The 24,250-nt window shown below is 42.8% G+C and overlaps 1 protein-coding gene across 1 annotated transcript in view; it reads right to left on the reverse strand.

Annotated features, from left to right (window-relative positions):
- The window catches only part of ZC2HC1B (zinc finger C2HC-type containing 1B), a 41,017-nt gene that overhangs the window by 12,128 nt on the left and 4,639 nt on the right, over positions 1-24,250 (reverse strand). The window contains exons 3-5 of the mRNA XM_030195107.1: positions 18,363-18,476; positions 17,504-17,639; positions 12,695-12,843 (exon numbers count right to left, since the gene is read on the reverse strand). Of these exons, the coding sequence (XP_030050967.1) occupies positions 12,695-12,843; positions 17,504-17,639; positions 18,363-18,476 (399 nt within the window). The remainder of the gene's footprint in view (positions 1-12,694; positions 12,844-17,503; positions 17,640-18,362; positions 18,477-24,250) is intronic.

The following is a 24,250-nucleotide window of genomic DNA, read 5'->3' on the forward strand; positions in this document are numbered from 1 at the left end:
GTGCAGCCCTATGATAGGTTTAGCTTCTTTTGCCACTGCTGCTGCTGGTCTGGGGAAAGAGCAGCGAAAGCAGCAGGGATGATCTGGGGAGATAAAGGAGGGAGATAACGATGGAAGGGGGACACTGGATGGAAGGGGGAGATAGAGCATATGCTGGGTGGAAGGGGGACAGAGAGGGCAGATACTGGGATAGAAGGCATCAGAGAAAGAAGGCAGGCACTATCTAGAAGGGGGAGATTCAGAGGCCTTTGGCGGCATATCAAATGCAATAAATAAATAAATAAATAAGCAGATACTTGATGAAAGGGGTAGAGAGGAAGGGAGAAAAAGAGGATAGATGTTGGATGGAAGAGGGGAGAGAAAGAGAGGGCAGACTGGAAGAAAGGAGGAGAGAAGAGAGGCGCTAGATGGAATGGGGAGAGAAAGAGGGCAGATGCAGGATGGGGGTGGAGAAGAAAGAGGATAGTTAGTAACAGGAATAAGAGGAAATGGAATAGGAGAGTTAAGGGTAGACGGTAAAAAGAAGGACATTGAAGACTGGATAGTAAGAAAGAATTAAATCTGGACAAAGGCAGAAAAATAAATTGAAGAAACCTGAAGGAAAAGGAGGAGAGAGAAAAATGACAGAACAAGAAACTCTGGCAAGAGTTAAGGGAACACAAGAAAAACAGAAACCAGAGACTGAGACCAACATAACTAGAAAAAGTAAATGGCCAGACAACAAAGATAGAAAAAACAAATTTTACCAAAATCTCCTTCCTCAGGTCAGGATAGACTACTATAACAGCAATATACTATCCTGACCTCAGAAAGGAGGTTTTGGCCCTTGAAAACTAATTGAAAAATGTATTTAGTGCAATCAAATAGTAGCATCTTATTTTCCATGTTCATATTTGTATTTGCTAATTTGTAATGTAGTGATTGGAATATGTCAGTTTTGAAATTTACACCTGTTATCTTTATATTTTTGCACAGTTCAGAGGGACATGCATCAACATTTCACTTTCTCCGGTGTTGCACTATATACAGAGTCTGGCTTCTTGGGGGTTCAGTTTAATTTTTGTCTACTACTTCTATTTTAGTTTGTGCTTACTTAGTCTTATTCTATATTGGGTAAGGGTCTACCTATGTTGTGTATGTGTGAAAAAGACATGTTTTTTGTTGTTGTTTGCATTGATAATGCAGGATCAATTTGTACTAATCTGGCTTGTTTAGTTTTCCAATAGCTGTATTGATGGTCTAGTGCCCACTGTAACGTTTTATGGGGAAGGAAAATGGGACTTGATATCAGTGGCGTAGCAGCGGGGGCTACCACCCGGGGCGGTTCGCCGTTGCACCCCCCCCCCCCGGGTGCAGCACGATGACACCCCCCCGACCAGCTCCCGCACCCTACCTTTAAAAAGAATATCGGAATCCAAGGCGAGGCGCAGCGCCTTGCGCCTGCCCTGCACGTAAAAGAAATGTGGACCGTCAGGCCTTCCCTCGCTCTATCTGTCCCACCCTAGCAGAAATAGGAAGTTGCATCAGTGGAGGGCAGGACAGATAGAGCACCCCCCCTGAGCTGACACCTGGGGCGGACCGCCCCTCCCACCCCCCCTTGCTACACCACTGCTTGATATACAGCCTTTCTGTGGTATTTTGCAACTACATTCAAAGCAGTTTACATATATTCAGGTACTTATTTTGGAGGGTTAAGGGCCCACAGTCACAAGGAGCTGCAGTGGGAATTGAACCCAGTTCCCCAGGATCAAAGTCTGCTGCATTAACCACTATACTGCTCCACTGGTGCTGCTTTTTCCTAGGTAAGCCCTTGTTATATGACTTATGAAAGTTACTGCTATTATGGTATGGTTGAATTGCTTTGTCAGTCTTGAGTAACATATGTAGTGGGTTTTTTTTTTATTACTTCACGGTATGCCTTATACTTGATTTTGGATTTGGATTTAGATCATGCTTTCTCAGTAGTAGCTCAAGGCAATACCTTCTACTAGGCATTTTCCTATTCCTGTAGGGCTTAGAATTTAAGTTTTGTACCTGAGGCAATGGAAGGTTAAGTGACTCGTTATTGCACAGATAGACGGCACTGCCTGTTCACTTGAGCGTGCAATGACGAGTGAACTTTGGAAGGTGTATTTACCTCTCATGCTACAGTTGAGATAAAGTGTTAGAGGACATCCATTTGTAAGACTCCCGGAGCAGGCCATTGTGGCCAAAACACAATTCATATCAAGTCTTTGATGTTTTAAATAAAAACCTATGTGTTTTGTACATCATGTAGCTTTATCCATTGTTGGTGTCACCTTTGCTGTGTTTGCTATAAACACGCTAGGTACGCCACTGCTACTACCTCTGCCCATATGTACTTTGTGCAGAAATTGTCACAAGTTTATACCTTAAGAATCCAAGTAAGGTAAACTCTTTGGTTCAGAACTGCAACTTTTGGTCTAGACTGGTTTATTGGATGGAAGGAGATGTGCTGTGTAAGTGGATTACTGTGCCAATCAGCCTCCCAGTCCCTGCTGATTCCAACTCTGACCCCACAAACAAACTGTACAATTACTAAAAGCCTACTCCGATACTTGCTGGGCAAACCAGATTTACATGTATAAGCAGCAACTAGGTTGGGAGGTCAAGTGGATGCCTATCTAAGGTCTATTTTGCAAAGTCACAAAATTGCCCCTACAACACTGCAGAAAGTGTGGTAAAAATTAAGGTGATGGAGAGGAATCTAAGGATAAATAAGGAGGCGGTGAAGAGCAATCTTGGGAGGAGAGGAAGGAGAAAGTTAAGGGACCTTAAGTTTTTTTTTTTTTTTGGGGGGGGGGGAGGAGATAGAGATGAATTTAAGGGGAATGGAGAGATATCTGAAAAAGAGTGAAACAAAGCAGTGAGGAGGAGAAGGATACAGAGAAATGGTAGGGACTAGGAAGATAAGATATGCAACCTGTAATTGATCTCCCCCTTCACCATGCTTTCCCTTGTTCAAGAGATTATCTAACCCTCCACTATCCCAGCTGCAAAAACATGATCTACAAGTCAATCTACATGTCAGGATTCCCTTACCTCTGTACTAGAGAATGACACGGGGAACCCTAGTAACCACGGGGATGGGGACAGAGCCCACGGGGACAGGGGACAAACTTTGTCCCTGTATCATTTTCTACTTTGAAGCCTATTAATGAACTGGACTGTTATTTATGTTTAAGTGATGCCTACAAAGATATTTTGATTTTTTGGAAAAACAAGCAAACATACTGGCCACAACTAGCAACATTTGCATGGGAGATCCTGTACATCCTGCTACCAATACATCTTCTATTCCAGGAAGGACTGTGGAAGACAGGAGAGCTAGACCTGGATTGGCCACTGTTGTAAACAAGATGCTGGGCTCAATGGACCTTTGGTCTTTCCCAGTATGGCAATACTTATGTACTTATGAATCCTGAGATTGTTGATGATTTCTTATTTATCCACAGATTAAAAAAACATAGTGCTTTATAGGGCATATTTTTCCCCTCTAGGGCATATAGAATGGGTTGTATTTTATACCCCTGGACATTTTAACAGTGTGAATTAGGATTCCTTGGTGTAGTAGAAATCACCTATTGTTGGGGTTGGAAGGGTAGAGGGTGGTGGTGGGAAGGAGGGTTATTATAGCTGCTCATTGTTATTATTGTTCTCTATTTGTAATTTATACACAACAGTTGCACAGCATATTGTTCCTTTTTATATTTTAATAAAAAGATTTAAATATAAAATCATAAGTGTTTGAGGCTTCTGCAGGTGAGGACAGAGCAGGGACAGGGACAGAACCTGCGAGGACGGGGTGGGGATGGAGACAGGGTCTGCGGGGACGGGTGTGGATGGAGACAGAACCTGAGGGGATCAGGTGGGGACGGAGACAGAACCCAGGGGGATGGGGCGGGGACGGAGACAAACTTTGTCCCTGTGTCATTCTCTACTCTGTACCAAGAGATGTCATTCCTGAAATTCATCAGATGGGAACCTAATTATTTGATATTCTGGAAATACCTTAAACCCTCTCTGTTTAAGCAATTTCTCACAGATAATCATAATTAATTTAAACCCCTAATTGTACAATTATTCAATCTCTCAGTTTCATTCTAATTATTATTATTATAAATGGATAACTATAAATTGTTACCTTTTTGCATCTAGCATTCGTTTCCATATTACATATTGTAATACTCAATCCTTATTTTCTTCATTATTACTACTTAATGTATACTATCCTGCATCACTTTTTGTACTGTTAATTACAATAAGTTGTTAGCCAGATTGAACCTGATGTATTGTGATATAAATTAAATGAAATAAATGAATACATAAGAAACTATCAGAATGAAATGGAGAAGAACTTGGAAGGACTGGAAGAAAAAGCAAAAGGAGAGAGTGAAAGGAGGAAAAAGTGTGTGTGTGTATGTGGGGGTGGGGGAGGGGGGAGGTGATGTACTACAGCATCCCTCCTTCTAAAATTCTAGTACTATGCAGATGTCCCATGCGTGAAATGTAGGCAATGTTTTCTTTATGTGGCCCAGATCGAAAAACAAGACAAATGTGCAAGGACAGCTCTGGTGGAGACATATCTTTAAGCTTAGGAAAATGTATGCGTCTCACATTTTTCACCTTAGTGGAATTTCCAGAATTCTTGGTATCTCTCAGAAGGACAATATTCAGCTTACTAATAGCATTATGTACTGCAGAAACAGTCAACCTTTCTTTTTCAAGTTCCCGGAGTTTTTCGGAATGATTGTCATTGTTCTATCATGATCAGAAAGCTTAACTTCCAATGTGTTGTATCACCGACTTGCGAAGTTCTAAAAATAATTTTTTTTATTGTTGGGCCATCTTTCCAAATGATTCTCAAGACAGCCTACAACATTGTTAGTATTCAGGTGCAATACATCCCATCCTAAAAGAGCTTACAATCCAAGTAGGTACCTGAGCAATGAACGATAAACTGTTCTGCCAAGGTTACAAGACGTGTCATTGGGGAAATGGGATTTGACCTCTTGTTTGAAGCCCATTGCTCTCACCACTAGGCCACAGTTTTCAGTATTTCAGAAAGGCCATGCAAACATCTTGTAGTATTAGCTACATGGAAGTGCCCGAAATACTCTAGTGCACTTGTATTCCCTGCATCACTGAGGCTGCCTATTTGTTTGGACGAATTGGAGAAAATATTTATTCACTCAATATGCAATTAAATTCTGGAATTCGTTGCCATAGAATATGGTAAAAGCAGTTAGCATAGCGGGGTTTAAAAAAAGGGTTGGATGGCTTCCTAATGGAAAAGTCCATAAGCCATTATTAAAATGGGCTTGGGAAAATCCACTGCTTATTTCTGGGATAAGCAGCATAAAATGTATTGTATTGTTTTGGTATCTTGGCAGGTACTTGTGACCTGGATTGGCCACTGTTGGAAACAGGATACTGGGCTTGATGGACCTTCGGTCTGTCCCAGTATGGCAACACTTATGTAATGTTACTCTTGAAGGAAGTACTGTTTCAGTTTTCCTTCCTGTGTAGCCCTGACGTATCCTGTATTTGGATGAAATGTGGCCCCTTGGGATTCTGTTGTTTGGTTCTCCTGCAGTTTGCAACAACAACATTGTTTTAATCTTTCATGTGTTTTTGTTTTCATGATCTGCTGTTGCTTCCAGTTCCTGATATCCTACAGATTCTAGCCTCTCTTTGCTTGTAAAGCAGCAATCTTCATTATTTTTCAAGCATGGCCCACTTCAATATGCATGGGGGGGGGGGGGCATGTCTCCCCAATGATACAGCTGGCCTAGGGTTTCCCTCTACAATGATGTGGTCGACATGGAAGCCAGCTCTGTGGGTACCAGTGGGTACTAAGTATCCCCAAAATTGAACAAGCTCCTTCATAGTGTCCAGGCAGGGTAATTTGTATTGTTTGGCACCCCCCAGCCATTTTGAAATGTTGATACCTAGTGTAGCTGGCCTGGCAACTCAGGTGCATTCAGAGTGACTCGTGCAACCAAAGCAGAGTTTACTCCTTGACATGCTTTTATTTATTTGTGGCATTTATACCCTGCTCTTTCCTGCTCGATAGCAGGTTCAGTGCGGCTTACAAGGTATGATACAAAGTATCACAGAGATAATACAGTATGGAACAAAGTATCAGAGATGACATAATTGCATAGAGTAGTACAATAGTGGGAGATGTGGGGAAGTGTTGGAGTTTGGATAGTACTAATGGTGTGAGTTAGGTTCGAGAGTTAGGATGGTTCATTTGGGTAGGCTTGTTTGAAGAGGTAAGTCTTTAGCAGTTTTCGGAAGGGTAGGTGTTCATTGGTTTTCCGGATGTGTCGAGGTATGGCGTTCCAGATTTGGCTGCCTATAACAGAGAAGTTGGATGCGTAGTAGGTTTTGTATTTGAGGCCTTTGCAGTTGGGAAGATGAAGCTTGAGATATGTCCGAGAAGATTTGGACCAGTTCCTGGGTGGAAGATTGATCAGGTTGGACATGTAGCTAGGAGATTCACCATTGAGATCTTGTGGATCACTGTGTGGGCTTTGAAGTTTATACGTTCCTTGATGGGAAGCCAGTGAAGTTTTTCACGTAGTGGTGTTGCGCTTTCGAATCATGATTTGCCAAAAATGAGTCAAGCTGCAGTATTTTGGGTGCTTTGGAGCTTTTTCATGATTTGGGTTTTGCATCCGATGAAGATGCTGTTGCAGTAGTCGGCGTGGGTAAGCACTGTGGATTGTACTAGATTGCGGAAAGTTTTTTGTGGGAGGAATGGTTTTACTCTTTTCAATACCCACATCCTTAGTCCATCTCCCCTACCTAAGGTTACCATATGGCTCCAGAAAAAGGAAGACACATTGATCCGGTCCGGGGTTTGCTTCCATTGAAAGCAATGGAAGTAAAACCCAGACTGGCTCAATATGTTCTCCATTTTCTGAAGCCATATGGTAACCCTACGCCCTACCCCACCCATATCTGTCCCTGTCCTGTAGTCCCCTCACCCCACACAATCTCTAACCCCATCCCAGCCAGTTTCTCTCCCCACCCACTATACTTACCAAACAGTCTCCACCATCCTATCTCTATACTTTCTTCTCCAAGCTGGATCTCTCCCCAGTTTTTTTTAACTCCCCCCCCCCCTTTTTCTTTCTTCAGAGGCTTGTTGGCAGTACCACCTCTGAAACAGCTACTGTTTTCTTTCACTACCACCTAGCATGTGATGCAGGTTGAAAACAAAACAACCATTACGGAGGTAATGTTCCCTCAAAGCTGTTGAGGAATCCTCCTCCAACATCCCTGCCAGTGGAGGCTGATGTTTCACTATCATATTTTCAATTGCTAGGATCAGGCAGATTCCCTGGAATCCTGCAGAGATCGCCTGCTATTTATATGTAGACAGACAAAAAAAGCCTCAGGGGTCAGAGTGATAATTCTGCAATGTATCACAGTCAATAGTAAAAGGGCCCTTTTACTATTGACTGTGATACAGGAGGAGGCTTTTGCTAGAACGAGCAATAGACAATTACAGCAGTAAAAATACAACAATACAATTTACAATGTCAACACAATACGTAATAGAACATTTTAATTGACAGTGTAATGTCCTGATGTCCCCTCTCACTTATAAGCAACAATTAAGCAGGGGCATTTTTTTGGCTGGGCTTGGAGACAGAAGCAGCAGCTCATGTGAGCTGCTTGAAAGACATTTCTGAGAATTGTGAATACAGAGGAATTCTGAGGATGTCTATAAGCATAAGTACATAAGTAATGCCACACTGGGAAAAGACTAAGGGTCCATCGAGCCCAGCATCCTGTCCACGACAGCAGCCAATCCAGGCCAAGGGCACCTGGCAAGCTTCTCAAATGCACAAACATTCTATACATGTTATTCCCGGAATTGTGGATTTTTCCCAAGTCCATTTAGTAGCGGTTTATGGACTTGTCCTTTAGGAAACCGTCTAACCCCTTTTTAAACTCTGCCAAGCTAACCGCCTTCACCACGTTCTCCGGCAACGAATTCCAGAGTTTAATTACGCGTTGGGTGAAGAAAAAGTGTGAGAAAGTGAGTGTGTGAGAAAGGTGCACATTAGCTTGGAACCAAGTGTCCTAATTCAACTCTGCAAAAGATAAAGAGGTCTATGAAAAGAAAATTGAGTAAAACAGGATGTGAAAGGGCAGAATAAAAGTGAGACTGCCAAATCTGGAAAAATATGTGAAATTTGTACTTTGAAAGAGAAATTTAAAGAAACGATTCTATAACAATAACAGGGAAGGAGTAGATCTGTAAGGTATAAAATCACAGACCGGAAAGGATTATGTGCAGGTTTTATTTTCCCACAATTTTGTATTTTCAAAGGGGCCCTTTTACTGAGCTGTTTTAGGTGCTAACACATGCCTAAAGCACCTTAAAAATGGCATTCCATGGTAGCTGCCAAATGTGGGGGCATGTCAGGAGCAGTGGCGTACCAAGAGCGTGGCGATAGGTGCGGTCTGCCCGAGGTGCAGGCAGCAAGAGGGTGCAATGAGCAGTCACATGGCTGTTGATAGCAACTTCCTGTGCGGGGGCAGGGCAGCAGCAGAACCCACAGCCACACAATTGCTCAGTACACTGGACTTGCTTGGAGGGAGGGAGAGAGGGTGGGGTGACATGCCTGGAGGAGGGAGGAGCTCTGCCCTGGGTGGCAATCAAGCTAGGTACACCACTGGTCAGGGGGCAGAGAGTTGGGTATAGCGCTTCTTTATTAGCATGCACTAACTGGTAAAGGCAGGAATACTGCGTGAGCCCTTATTGCCTCCAAAATAGGTGGCAGGAAGTGCTCACGTGGTTTTTTTTAGTGGCCACGTGCTAATGGCAATATTAGCACATGACCATTAATACAAAATTGGCCTCTTTAGGGCTGCTATAGAAATAGCCTTAACGTTGGGGGGGGGGGGGGGGGAAGAAACCTGCATGGCATGCTAAGGCTACTTTTTACTGCAAAGGAAAAGGGAAATGGGACTTGACATACTGCCTTTCTGAGGTTTTTGCAACTACATTCAAAGCACTTTACATATATTCAGGTACTTATTTTGTACCAGGGGCAATGGAGGGTTAAGTGACTTGCTCGGAATCACAAGGAGCTGCAGTGGGAATCAAACTCAGTTCCCCAGGATCAAAGTCCACTGCAGTAACCACTAGGCTACTCCTTCACAAAAGGGCCCCAATGTTCCTTCCTCTCAACAGGTCTCAGAAATTTGTCTTTCAACCAGCTTATACAAGCTACTGCTACTTCTGTCTTCTTTCTCAGCCCAATGTGCTGGAATTCGCTCCCTGTCCAGTTCTGATTTGAGTCCTCATACACTAAGTGTAAGGCAGCCCTTAAGAGACATTTGTTTTCCCAGGCCTATGGCAATGCCACTTAAGATGGGACATGTGTAATATTAGTGTATCACCGGTACTCTGTTCTTCCTCTACTTCTCTTTACTATTATGGAGTTCCTTTCTATTTTGTCTATTATAATTTTTGTACACCACTTTGCTGCACTAACTGAAAAGTAGTATATTAAATACCATGTGATCTGCCCTAAGATTTGGAATACAATACCAAGAGCAATAAAACACACAAATGACAACATAACCTTTCGCAAACACCTGAAAGGCCACTTCTTCAGTAAGTTCTTCTTATACGAACCCACACAGTCGGCCTGAACAACAACCAACACATCTTGCTGCTTGACCATGAACTAAAGTCTCGACTAACCCAAACAATATTGTCACTTCCCAATCCGAAGTAAACTGTAAGCCACACTGAACCGACATCTAGATTGGAAAATGTGGGGTACAAATGCAGAAATAAATAAATAAATATACTTAATCCAAATAAACATAACATAAATAAACATGAACATTGATGTAAAACAATAATTTATTTATTTATTTATTTACAGCATTTATATCCCACAATTTCCCTCCCATGGACAGGCCCAATGTGGCTTACAACAATCTACATAAACACACAGCAAGTCAGGGATCAAACAATTAATGTCCTAGAAGTATAATGGGGAAAAGGCAAAAGCGAGATAAGGAAAAAGAGAAAGAGCAGCGGTGAGTAATGTGACACCAGGGTAAAGACAGATCAGAAGGTAGAGATGCCTGGCGGGAATGGTGCGTACGCTTTGCCAAATAGAAAGGTCTTGAGGCGCTTTTTGATCAGTAGTAAGTTTCACCAGTTTAGGCAGTTCATTCCAGAGATGCGCGCTAGAGTAGGAGAAAGTTGATGATTAGGGGCTTTTGTATTTAAGTCCAATGGAGGTTTAAGTATGTTTGTGAGGATCTGTGGGAGTTCCTTGGTGGCAAGTTGATTAGGGTGTCCATGTATGCAGGGGCTTCACCATAGATGATTTTATGCACCAGAGCGCAAATTTTAAAAGTGATACGGTCTTTGACAGGAAGCCAGTGCAGTTTCTCTCACAGAGGCCTTGTACTTTCAAATCTAGATGCACCATAAATGAGCCTGGCAGCCGTATTCTGAGCTGTCTGTAGTTTTTTCAGAAGCACATCTTTGCACCCTGAGTAGATGCCATTGCAATAATCAAGACGGCTAATGACCAGTGATTGTACTAAAGTGCGAAAGACGTCTCTAGGAAAATATGGTTTTATGCGTTTAAGTTTCCAAAGAGTGAAGAACATGTTTCTGACGGTAGAAGTCGTATGTTGCTCCAACGTTAAGTGTATGGGCAATAAATCCTTTGTGCGAGACTCATAAGGGGAATTAAACTGGGGATGTCTGGGTTTTGAGAATAAAGGATTAGACTACCTTGTGGAGCAATCAGATTTGCCTACAGGACTGAAGGTTCTGTGTGACCCGGTACCACGTACGTAATAACAAATTGAGAGTGTTGTGTGTATTTGGATGAGGGAGAGAGAGAGTGTGATAGGGTTATAATACAGCAGGAAATTATCACTATGGACATATGCAATTTTATTATTATTTTTATTTAGAAAGATTCTCTGTCTTATATTAAGTATCCTGATTAGTGAGCTACACATATACCAGACTGTGGATGATTGAACAGTGCAAGGGAGAGAATTTCTCTCTGAGTTTTGAAGCTCAGGTGTCACTAGGGAAAGTCCAAGCAACACGTTCAAGAGGGGCTGAGAAAGACTGAAACGTGGGACCAACCCAGCCCGCAGGAGACCTCCAGGGCCCCAGTGCACAGTCAGTTTGAGCTCTTTGCACAACATTTGGGGTTATATAATTCTTCCGATCAGACGATTAGTAGAAAGAAGAGCTCAGCTAAAGTTTCAGTGGTAAGATTCCAGATAAAACTCGCTAAACCATGCTTTTCTTGCCTGGTGGGGAAAATCAGTGAACCTAGATGACACAGAAGAGTTAAATTCACAAGAGTGTAATAGGGCAACATAGGAATTGTTGTCACTGGCTGATGCGATTCACCTGTGAGAGTGTGAACCTGGAAGAAAAGAAATGCAATGAGAGCCTATAGAGCTACCAAAGACTTCAACAGAGAGGTCGAGTGAAAAGAAGGTAGAGAACCTTACCTTTGAAGAAACATTCTCTTACCGAACAAAGTGAACTTATATAAAGAAAAAGGGAAGAAGCAAGCCTATGTTGCTGTATTAATGTTGGATTATGTATAGTAATGTGTCTCAATTTAGCTGTCTTCTGACTGAAAATCCATTACCTCCATTTGAACATCTTTTCCATTCAGCAGGCGAGTTAAATAAAATTCTTTATTTTTTTGTTACATTTGTACCCTGCGCTTTCCCACTCAATGCGGCTTACATGGGGCAATAGAGGGTGAAGTGACTTGCCCAGAGTCACAAGGAGCTGCCTGTACCTGAAGTGGGAATTGAACTCAGGTCCTCAGAACCAAAGTCCACCACCCTAACCACTAGGCCACTCAAATGGTCTGGTCTTCAAATAGATAAGCTGGTTCTGTCATGTATCCTCCAACCCACGTGAGCAGCACTAACTTGTTTTTTATTTTCTAGCATCTCGACCTTTGGGCGTACCATAGATGTTCTGGGCCTACCTATCTTTTCACAGACATGATAGAGACATATATGCTTTAGGAAAGGCAGCGGGGTCCACAGAACATTCAACCCAGCAACTCTGCAAGAAATCCCATTGTGTCACTATGATCCAAATAATGGGAAGGACCCACAATGGTGTCTTTATATCTTTTCAAATCTAAATCACCACAATTTGAAACCAATCACAACTAATCAGTGTTTTTTCTTACTATGTGATTTATTGTAGATTGTATCTTAACTATCGAGATTTTTTCAAAATATTTTTATTTCTTATTTTTTATCTTTTAAGTTTCATTTAATCAAAACAAATTTCAGTTAATAAATTAAATAATCATATTGTCTCTTTTCTTGAGGAAATGGAATTTTTTAAAGAAGGAAAATGCCTCTGTACGTCGGCAGTCTGAATATTATTGTATTCACAGACTCGCTGACCGGCCTCTCTCCATTGGCAAAACCCCCCTTTTTTTTTTTTTTTCCTTTTCCTCTTTTCTTCAACTTCAACAAGTATAACTTGTATAATGAACGTGTATATCACAATTTTTCAAAATACTGCAAAATATATAAAGATGCCTTAATATCTTTGCCTGCATTTGAGTCACAGTAGGATATGAGTAAATAAAGAGGGTGAACTACCTCTCGTATGTACCTGGGTAGTTGTGGCATGCTTGGCTGATGATCCTGGTGCAGACTTGGTGCACATGGCCTGCCTAGCGGCTTGCTCCTTGCAAAAATTAATGTGCCTCTCTCCTGCAATTTGATTAAACCTTCGCTGGCAGAATGGGCACTGAATGTAATCTAAACAGAACAAGAAATACTGAGTCAGTAATAATAATCATCATCTATCATTACATACAGCGGATACACAGCTAAAATAAGAGAAATGGTTTGCATTTAACTTTTCTTTCATGTTCGGTCTTGTAGTATCTTACAACCCAAAAGTCACCAGTCCGTGTGATTTATTCTTCATAGGCCTGAAGTCACTCTGTTTTACTTTCATGCACACCATGAATTTTCCAAATCAGGTTTGTGTTCTATGTGAGGCTCTTTAAATGGTCTGAATGTGCATCTGGATTGGATTGTACCAGTGGCGTAGGAAGGGGGGGGCGGTGGGGCGGTCCACCCCGGGTGCACGCCGCTGGGGGGTGTCGGCGCTTTGCTGGTTCCTTGCTCTCTCTGCCGAGAGCAGGGAACCAGTGAGGCGCTGACACCCCCCAGTGGCGTGCACTCGGCGGATTGACTCTCCCGCCCGCCCCTCACCGCCTTCCAGGTATGTTCTCAGGGGGGAGGGGGGTTGCGCTCCGGAGGGGGGAGGGTGCGCTGCGGCGACCTGCCCTGGGTGTCAGCTGCCTTCGCGACGCCACTGGATTGTACCCAATATGTTACTTTTTATCTATATGTCTGAAGTTGCCTAAAGGCTTTCCATGTGTATTAACAAAGGATTACAGCAAAAAATCTGCATCGTATGCACTTGATCCAAAACATCTCCATTAAATTGATCACAGGCTCAAAAAAAATGTGATCACATCACACTCTGCTTCCTCTCACTGGCTACCGGATACACATAGGATCACTTATAAAATTATTCTACTTGTCTGTGAGACCCCGACCGAGCAGTATGGGGGTCTCTGGGAATAATTCCACCAGACAAGGGATATCAATCAGCAACTGTCTTATTTATTTACATTTGGATCTGTTGTTTCACAGGCAAAGTCTCTTATTCTCTCTCAGTATTCTAGCCAGACCTCAGCACACAGCTCAAAATCCTCAAGAACGATTTGCTTACCTCAGCCAGGTCACAGCAACTAGAAGCATTCAGACAACACATATGCTGGCCCACACTACTTTCCCTGGGCCTCAGTATCGGGGTCCTCTCTCTGTGAAGCCTCTGTATCGGGGCTTGTCTCTGCTCCTGAAACCTCTGTGTTAGGTCCTGTCTGCTCTCAGCTGCAGGAGGGCTTTTACCTTTCGCTCCCTGTCAAGCCCCACCCTCCTGACTCGCCAGCCCACCATGGAAAACAACCAAAGCAGATACGTGGATGATAAAACAGTATTTATTAAAAATAGGTGGTAATAAAATTAGAAAACCCGACACAGGCCGTGTTTCGCCCAACTGGGCTGCATCAGGGGCTACAAGACAAACAATTATATGTACATTAATAGCTTAAAATTTTAAATGTAATCTCAGCTAATAACACTAAACACCATGAAAAGACATATATATCAAAATTAGTAAAATATCATCAAATCTTATGTACATATATACCACAATATCATATTTATGTCATAAACTTAAATATGATATTTTACTAATTTTGATATATATGTCTTTTCATGGTGTTTAGTGTTATTAGCTGAGATTACATTTAAAATTTTAAGTTATTAATGTACATATAATTGTTTGTCTTGTAGTCCCTGATGCAGCCCAGTTGGGCGAAACACGGCCTGTGTCGGGATTTCTAATTTTATTACCACCTATTTTTAATAAATACTGTTTTATCATCCACGTATCTGCTTTGGTTGTTTTCCATATTGGAGTTTGCAGATTGGTTACCCTGTTGTTTTCTTGGACCGCTAGCCCACCACACCATTCATCTGCTCATTTGCCTCTGCAGTTCAGTTTCTGACATGCCGTGCAGCGACTGAACTGCAACCTAAGAGTGAGAGAATTTCTGGAGATTCCTAGCCCTATGGCCCTCATTCTCTCATATGGTCTTTAAAATTAAACATTCAGGTGCTCCTTCTTTCTTGACATGATTTATGACTCCAGACTCTGGCCCCGATGCATAAAGCTTACCATGCTAGGATCGTCTAATTTTGATTGGTTCAATCCAGTTTAGCGTGAACATTATTCGGCAAGTAATGCACGAAGGGGTCCTACGTGGTTTTTTTACCATTCGCGGTAGCAGCCAACAAGAATCGTATGCAAATGTATTACAACGAGCTGCTTAATATTAAAATGAGCATTCCGAGCAATGCACAGCCATTTCTGAGTGATGCACAGAAAGGAGAGCATTCCTTTAACGATTTTTACAGGTGGTCAGGAGCTATAGCATGATGGTGGCTTCTTGGCAGCAGGGGCTTAGCCAGACTTCGGCGGGAGGGGGGGCCAAGCCCGAGGTGAGAGGGCACATTTTAGCCCCCCCCCCGGCACCACGGACCCCCTGCCACCTTTGACCCCCCCCAGCGCCCCTCCCCTTTCAACCCCCCCTTCCCACCGCTGCCAACCCTCCCCCGAGTCCCCCACCACAGCCGCCGTCAGGTACCTGTGCTGGCGGGGGTCCCCAACCCCCGCCAGCCAAAGTCTTCCTCAGCCAGTCTCTGGGCCGGTGCGTTGCTGCAGCTGATGTGGAAGCCTAGGATTCTGTTTCTTCTGTGTGAGTCGTCCTGACGTCCTGCACGTTAGGACAACACACAGAAACAGAATCCTAGGCTTCCACATCAGCTGCAGCAACGCGCCGGCCCAGAGACCGGTTGAAGAGGACTTCGGCTGGTGGGGGTTGGAGACCCCCGCTAGCACAGGTACCCAATGGCAGCGGCGGCAGGGTAGAGTTAGCGGCGGCAGGAAGGGGGGGTCAAAAGGGTCGGTGGGGGCCAGGGCCAAATCTGGGGGACCCAGGCCCCCATGGCCCCATGTAGCTACGCCCCTGCTCGGCAGAGCAGTCTGTTGTCATATTTAAATAGTATTTGCACATGTGTGTGTTCCTCACATAACAGCACTGTAAAGAAATTGTCTTAGAACCAAAAAGCACGCTGTGGAGGCTCACCCATGGCATCTGAAGTTTTGAAAAAAAGCTACACACGGCTTTCATACACACACATATAAACAATAAAAAACCCTGGGGCATGAAAGTTGTCATGGAACCCCACAAAAAGAAACATTCACGACCCGGGTGGTTTATATGCCTGTATGAAAGCTGTGTGTAGGAGTGGAACGCTGTGAAGGCGCGTCCATAGCACACGCTGTTCTAGGTATGCAGATAGCATCAGTGCTTAGTGGATGTCTGTTCTTCACATGCGCTGCTTAGCGGGTGACTGTCCTACGCATGCGCTGGCGTTTTCCCTACCGAGCTGCTTGCTGTAATTGCGAGCAGCTCATTTGCATGAGATCTTCTTTCAGCATCACTCGTTATTTCAAACTTGTTAACTTTTACCGGGGATCTAAAAGCAATGGGTTTTTTTATGTGGACTTTCATGCATTGGCGCCTCTGTGGGAGATTTGTGTGAAAATGACAGTTGAACCACACCCTTTAATCACATTCTTATTTTTATACCTTGCTTGGCACTTTTCTCTTGCTTATTTAGGTCTCCGGTTCAATTGGAACCAGCCTCTATTGGGACCATTGCAGGATGATCATTCATTCACAGCTACCTAGCATGTTTTTTTGTAACTTTTTTTCCCCCTTCCATCTAGCCCAGCCATCACTGTTGTGCATGGAGTCTTCCTCCCGGGAGGGGGGAGGGGGGGGGCTGTAAACAATGGAGCTTCCTTAACTGGTCTAAAGAGCAAAAGCCAAGCTCAGGATTTTGGTGATCCACAGCACTGCCTATGAACCAGTGGACTGACTCCTTTTTAAAAACAGTTAAACTATAACTATGCACACAACTGAAAAGTTCAGCTGCTATTCCAATGTGAACAGCATTGCCAACAAGCAGATGGTGTGGGGGGGGGGGGGGGGGGGGGGACATCAGTCATTTAAGAGATTCCAATGGCTTTACAGTTATAGAGGAAATGCATTATGGGTCGATGGGAGAAAGTGAGGGTTCCTACAAATTCTCTATTTTGTCACTTATTGTTGAAGACTTTGCTATCAGCATAGAGTTTCATCCACATGATAGTTTTACCATCACTATTATGTGATGCATTACCCCTGATGCAGCCTGAGGGCGAAACATGGCCAGTGGCCACATCAGATTTTTATCTACAATAAAATTAATTTAAATAAATTCTTCTCTGGTATGTCACACTCCACTTTTTTGCAGCAAAAGAAATATAGCCATGACTGAGAACAGAGTGCATATGACACTCACATCTGGTGGGTGAAGGGGCAAAAAAATCAGTGAGCAGGCCCAGGAATAATTTTGATCCTGTATTCTGCTATAAAAGGAAGGGGACTGAGAAGGGAAAAAGGGGGAAACTGTGCACCTGAACTAAAACAAAGATGGACATGTAGGAAAGGCCAGTGGAGTGAGGAGTGTCTTCAAAAACCGAAAATTTAAAAAAACCCCAAAAACTGTGCTATGGACTGACTGGACTGTGAAGATGGGATTGATGTTGGATCTTGCATCCGAGTTCAACCAATAAAGTAGCTCATTTAAAAGTCATAATTTTTGAATGACCTAGTCAAAGTTTCCTGGAGGACATTACTAGAGCACAAAAATCCTTTGCCTGCCTGGTATAAGCAGTGACTTACAAGAGGTTGTAGATAATGCCACAGAGAAGAAAAGGTCTGGGTACCTGGATTGATGGAGGGAGGGGGTGGAGGAGGTAGAGGACGTCCCTCTCTCATGGCCTTGGAGACCTCTTTGGCTGCTCTAATGCAATTAATGAAGTCCTCATGTGCTTGTCTCCAGGTAGATTTCCTTTCAATTGGCTGTTAGGCGTTATAAGTAAAACAGATTCATATATGAGCACTCTATTTGCTTTCATTGCCCCTAGGAAATGAGAGTTAGATACCGTGATCCCGCATGTATAAGACACATGCACAGACACTACTATTACAAAATTCTGACCCTGTCTACTACAGTCAACTGGGCAGCTATCCCACTGTTCTCCATATCTTCTATTTTTTGATTATTTCTTATGCCAGAATGTTTAAGAGAATGTATTACGACTCCACAACCCTTGTCAATAGAACCATAGGCAGTGGAATGGGAACAATGTACGATAGGGGACTTGCAAGGAAAAGGGACACCCCTGGGTGACGGGAAACATGCTGTACAACATGGATGCGGCAGGTCCTTACGCCAGCAAATATTGTTCATTGATATCTTTGATGGCATCCAGGCAAAAAATTTTAAAACTCTGAGAATATGTTGAAATTTCTCTGAGCCAATTCAATTTATAGTATGAAGTTTGTATCTAGCGCATGAAAAGTGTGTTTCCACTACCCCTAAACCCCAAAACAATAGAAACAGAAGGTGGCTAATACAGTCTTCTAAATTAAAATGCTTACTGGCAATAATAAAAATGTGCATAATTAAATTACTCTCTTTGGAATAATCAGAAGAACAGACAATAAGAAAAAAATCTGACTTAAAGCATGATATTTGCAGAATGCGTGTAGTGTGCCAGCTGTAGGGCACTGTGACGGTACCTTGGCTGCTGAGCTTTGTGCTGTCAGAGGAATTCCTTTTGCTCTTTGTTTGAAAGAATTGAAAGGACGGTGCTTCCTCTCAAAGACTCTTTTGCATATTTCCTGGTGTTTTAACTAGAAATCAAAGTAAAACCTGATCTTACTGCAAATATTTTATTACAGAACCAGTTGGGCTGACTACACCAGTTGGGGTGGTGTTAACCACTACCCTTATATTCTTGTGCAAGATATTTCAACGTTCTGCAGGAAGAATTTACAATTTCTGCAGCAGATTTTTAAAGGTTCTACAACAAATATGTTGAAGAATGCATCTGAATATTAAATCATGTTAACTTGTATTTAACTTTATACATTACATTTGTTTGATTTTTTTTTTTTTTACATATCTTATATATCTGATCATTTTGTTGCTTTTTTGGGGGGAGGGAGAGAAGAGGATAGAGAACATGAGCATTTAGGGGATGAGGAGGGAAAGAGGGCATTGGAGGGAGATAGAGAAAGGATTGCAGGGAGGAGAGGGAGAATATGAATGAAGTACAGAGGAAGGGCAGGAAAGAGGGAAATTAGAGAACAGAGGGAGGAAGAATCATATGGGGAGAAGAAATAGGGGTATCATTAAATAGGAAGGGGGCATCCAGATAAGGAGATGAAAGGAGTAAAGATCCTTTGTTACACCCCTTTACCTAATGCTTACCCCTTTCTTCCACTCCCCCACCACCAAAGCCCTTCCCACTCACTTTCACTCTTTACACTCCCATAGCACCCCTCCAGACCTTTCAGTCACATTGATCTCTGATGTTTCCCCATACCCAACACTCTATTGTTCAAACTCTCCACCCTTCATATTGCTTCAGTCACTTTCTGCCCTTTCACCTGAGCTGCCACTACTGAAATTCTGTCATTCTTCCCATCATGTCCTCTCCAATGATGCCCAGAGACTCAGTCTCTCTATATCTTACCTTCCTCCATGAAATCCCCCATCTTCCTTCATCTTTTACCATCCCCTCAAATTCTCCACTCCAGCTCTGGCTCAGAGGCTGGTGGTACTGCAGAATCTTGGCCTATGTCCTCCTCCTGTGGTCCCCAGATGCCATGGGTCATGGTTTGAACCATGTGGTAAAACTGTAACACTTGGGTCCTAGGCTGCAGAGCAGAAGGATGTGACCTGAGGTGCCCTCCTCCAAGTGTTAAGTTGACATGGGAAAGGTGAAGGAAGTGGGGGAAAGGAAACTGTCTTCATATTGCAGCCACTGCTGCCAGCAGTGAAACTTCAACTCTTTGGGGCTCCTTTACTACAGTGTGTTAGATTTTACAATTACCATGCCTTAACGCAACAAATTAACATGTGATAAGTACAAATCTAATGTAGCAACTATTGAGAGTGTACCCAGCATGCAGTGCCCACATTAAGTCATCAGTGCTTGGTACTCTGGTCGCAATTAGCGCCAGGGGTGAACTGATAGTGGTTGGGGCCCCTAGGCAATAAAGGTCATTGGGGCTGCCCCAGCCACTGCATGCTGCCCCACCACTGCCCCCTCCTACACACTACAGCCCCCTACCTCTGCAGCTGCCCCACCACTGCACCACTGCCCCCTCCTGCACACTACAGCCCCCTACCTCTGAAGCTGCCACTCCCCTCCCACACACTACAGACCCCTGAGCCAAAGTGGGCCCTCCCCGGTCCTACCTTGAAGGGCCCTGGTGGTCTAGTGGCTTCTTCTGGGGCAGGAAAGAATCCCACTCTTTTCTGCCTGCTGTTGCTACTGTGTCTGGCACTGCCGTGTTTTCAAAATGGCTGCCGAGACTTCACACAGTAATCTTGAAGGTCTCGGCAGTCTCACAGTATGGGCTTTCCCTTAGACTGCAGTTCACTGGGCAGAATCTTCTGCGACAATGTGGCTGAGCTGACCCTCCCCACCATCCTGCCTTGTGGCTTCTTCATGTGCTTTAACTTGGGCCTCGACGACAGCTTCTTCTTTCTCTTCTTGGAGCAGCTTCGAGGGATGTATAACTCTGCCTTCTTGCATTCAGAGGCAGAAGCGATGGCAGTGGCAGTAGCTTCTGCCGTGGTGGCAGCAGCAGCAGCAGCAACCGTAGCATTAGCCGCTGCTTTCTTTTTCTCTTCTTCTAGCTTAAGTTTCTCTATGGCTGTTTCTTGTTTACTATAAAGAATCTTTGATTTGGCAGCCACTGCATCCATTTGCAATTTAACAGCAACACAGCCCATAGCAGACCGACTGGAATGGCTTGTTATCTCTTGCTCCACCTTCAGCCAGAGCTTGTCCAAAAGAAATTGATATTTTCCTGCTCTCTGGCTTTCTCTGTAAGCTTAAGTGTTCTTTTGGATGTTTCAGAGCCTTTATCATTACCATGGCTGGCTTGTGTTGCACCTAGACTACTATGTAATTCAGTATGTATTTTTTGTTCACTCAGTCCAGTGATCTTACATTCCTTACTGTCTTTAAAAGGATTACCTACAAAAGCTCATCAAAAAAATTATTTAAGTTAGTCCAATAAAAAAAAATGTATCATCTTATTCTCTTTTCTTTGTTTTGTTTTATTTCTATTTATTACCTTACCGTCTTTTAAATGGGCCATGCTTGTACTTGGTTCAATGCCAAAAGTGTTAGTTTTTTAGAATAACAGGTGGGGGGGGGGGGAGGGGGGAGGGAGGTGCTCAAATAGATACTTTTACTTGCTAGAGCAAAGATGAGGGACTACACCTGGCTTAATTAATTGTTATGCAGTTCTACACTGAGGCTCTGTATAGAAACTATGGTTCCAGGATGTCTACATTAAGAAGCCACAGAACTTCTCCTTGCTAGGATGGTCAAAGCAATTCACAAACTCATGAGAATACCACATAAGTACATAAGTATTGCCATACTGGGACAGACCAAAGGTTCATCAAGCCCAGCATCCTGTTTCCAACAGTGGCCAATCCAGTTCACAAATACCTGGCAAGATTCCAAAAAAGTACAAAACATTTTATACTGCTTATCCCAGAAATAGTGGATTTTCCCCAAACCAATTTAATAATGGTCTATGGACTTTTCCTTTAGGAAGCCATCCAAACCTTTTTTAAACTCTGCTATGCTAACCACCTTTACCACATTCTCTGGCAATGAATTCCAGAGTTTAATTACACGTTGAGTGAAGAAACTTTTTTTCCAATTTGTTTTAAATTTACTACTTTGTAGCTTCATCGCATGTCCCCTAGTCCTAGTATTTTTGGAAAGCGTAAACAGACGCTTCACATCTACCCCTTCAACTCCACTCATTATTTTACAGACCTCTATCATATCTCCCCTCAGCTGCCTTTTCTCCAAGCTGAAGAGCCTTTCCTCATAGGGAAGTTGACCCATCCCCTTTATCATTTTCGTCTCCCTCCTCTGCACCTTTTCTGATTCCACTGTCTTTTTGAGATGCGGTGACCAGTATTGAACACAATATTCGAGGTGCGGTTGTACCATGGAGCAATACAAAGGCATTATAACATCCTCATTTATGTTTTCCATTCCTTTCCTAATAATACCTAACATTCTATTTGCTTTCTTAGCTGCAGCAGCTCACTGAGCAGAAGGTTTCAACATATCATCGATGACACCTAGATCCCTTTCTTGGTCCGTGAATCCTAACGTGGAACCTTGCATTACGTAGCTATAATTCAGGTTCCTCTTTCCCACATGCATCACTTTGCACTTGCTCACATTAAACATTCTTTGCCATTTAGATGCCCAGTCTCCCAGTCTCGTAAGGTCCTCTTGTAATTTTTCACAATCCTCCTGCGATTTGACGACTTTGAATAACTTTGAGTCATCTGCAAATTTAATTACCTCACTAAACTACTCCCATCTCTAGGTCATTTATAAATATGTTAAAAAGCAGCGGTCCCAGCACAGACCCTTGGAGAATCCTACTAACTACCCTTCTCCATTGAGAATACCGACCATTTAACCCTACTCTCTGATTTCTATCTTTTAACCAGTTTTTATGACTCTCCAATTTCCTCTGGAGCCTTTCATGAGGTACTTTGTCAAACGCCTTCTGAAAATCCAGATACAATATCAACCGGCTCACCTTTATCCACATGTTTGTTCACCCCTTCAAAGATTGGTGAGCCAAGATTTCCCTTCACTAAACCTATGTTGGCTTTGTCTCATTAATCCATGTTTTTGAATATGCTCTGTAATTTTGTTCTTTATAATAGTCTCTACCATTTTGCCGGCACAGACGTCAGACTCACCGATCTATAATTTCTCGGCTCTCCTCTGGAACCTTTTTTTTTAAATCGGCGTTACATTGGCCACCCTCCAATCTTCCGGTAGCAAACTCGATCTTAAGGATAAATTACATATTACTAACAATAGCTCCACAAGTTCATTTTTCAGTTCTATCAGTACCCTGGGATGAATACATCCGCTCCAGATTTGCTACTCTTCAATTTGTAGAACTGCCCCATTACATCCTACAGGTTTATAGAGAATTCATTCAGTTTCTATGAATACCATTTCTGGCACCGGTATCTCTCCCAAATCTTCTTTGGTGAAAACTGAAGCAAAGAATTTTTTTAATCCCTCCACTATGGCTTTGTCTTCCCTGATCGCCCCTTTTACCCCTCAATCATCTAGTGGTCCAACCAATTCTTTTGCTGGCTTGCTGCTTTTAATATACCTAAAAAAAATTTTATTATATGTTTTGGCCTCCAATGCAATCTTTTTTTTAAAGTCTCGCTAAGAGGCTCATTTTCAAAGCACTTAGCCTCCCAAAGTTCCATAGAAACCTATGGCACTTAGCCTCCCAAACTGCTTTGAAAATATGCCTCTTAGCCTTCCTTATCAGAGCTTTGCATTTGACGACATTCCTTATCCTGTTTCTTATTATTTTCAGTTGGTTCCTTCTTCCATTTTCTGAAGGATTTTCTTTTAGTTCCTTCACCTCACTTTTTAACCATGCTGGCTGTCGTTTGGTCTTCCATCCTCCTTTTTTAATACGCGGAATATATTTGGCCTAATCTCCTTTTTGAAAGTTAAACACTAACATATTGGATTTCCTGTGTATACTTACTCCAAGCTAATATCAAATCTGATCATATTTTGATCACTGTTATTAAACGGCCCCTGCACCAGATCATGTGCTCCACTAAGGATTAGGTCTAGAATTTTTCCTTCTCTTGTCGGCTCCTGTACCAGCTGCTCCATAAAGCAGTCCTTGATTTCATCAAAGAATTTTACCTCCCTAGCATGCCCCGATATTACATTTACCCAGTCAATATTGGGGTAATTGAAATCAACCATTATTATTGTGTTGCCCAGTTTGTTTGCATCCCTAATTTCCTTTAACATTTCTGCATCAGTCTGTTTATCCTGGCCAGGCGGACGGTAGTACACTCCTAACACTACCCTTTTCCCCTTTACACATGGAATTTCAATCCATAGTGATTCCAAGATGTGTTTTGTTTCTTAATAATACTGCTTAGCACCTCTTGACTTTATTAGAGATAAAGCTGGCTTCAGATTCAATTATATATGCATTCTCAAACTGTTGCATGTACTTGAATGAAAGTAGCACTCCAAGTCTTCTTACTGTGTTGTTTCCATTGCTTATTTTGTAAGAAAAAAGGTATCAGTAGTCATTATGGGTAACTTTAGGGGTGGAGTCACTATCTATGGCTCTGCCTCTATGGTAGCCAAACCCACAGTAGCCACACCCCTTTTACCAGCCATGGCGCATATAAACAGGCATCACTGAAAAATATTACACCAGTATAGAAGAAAAATAAGCTCTCATATATATTGTTTTTCATTATAAATAATTTCTGCAAGCTGTTACAGCTCCAGTATACCCAAAATAACACAAACCAAATGAGCACACAGACCAGGAATTAG

The sequence above is a fragment of the Microcaecilia unicolor genome, chromosome 3 (genome assembly GCF_901765095.1).
Source record: "Microcaecilia unicolor chromosome 3, aMicUni1.1, whole genome shotgun sequence".
Taxonomy (NCBI): domain Eukaryota; kingdom Metazoa; phylum Chordata; class Amphibia; order Gymnophiona; family Siphonopidae; genus Microcaecilia; species Microcaecilia unicolor.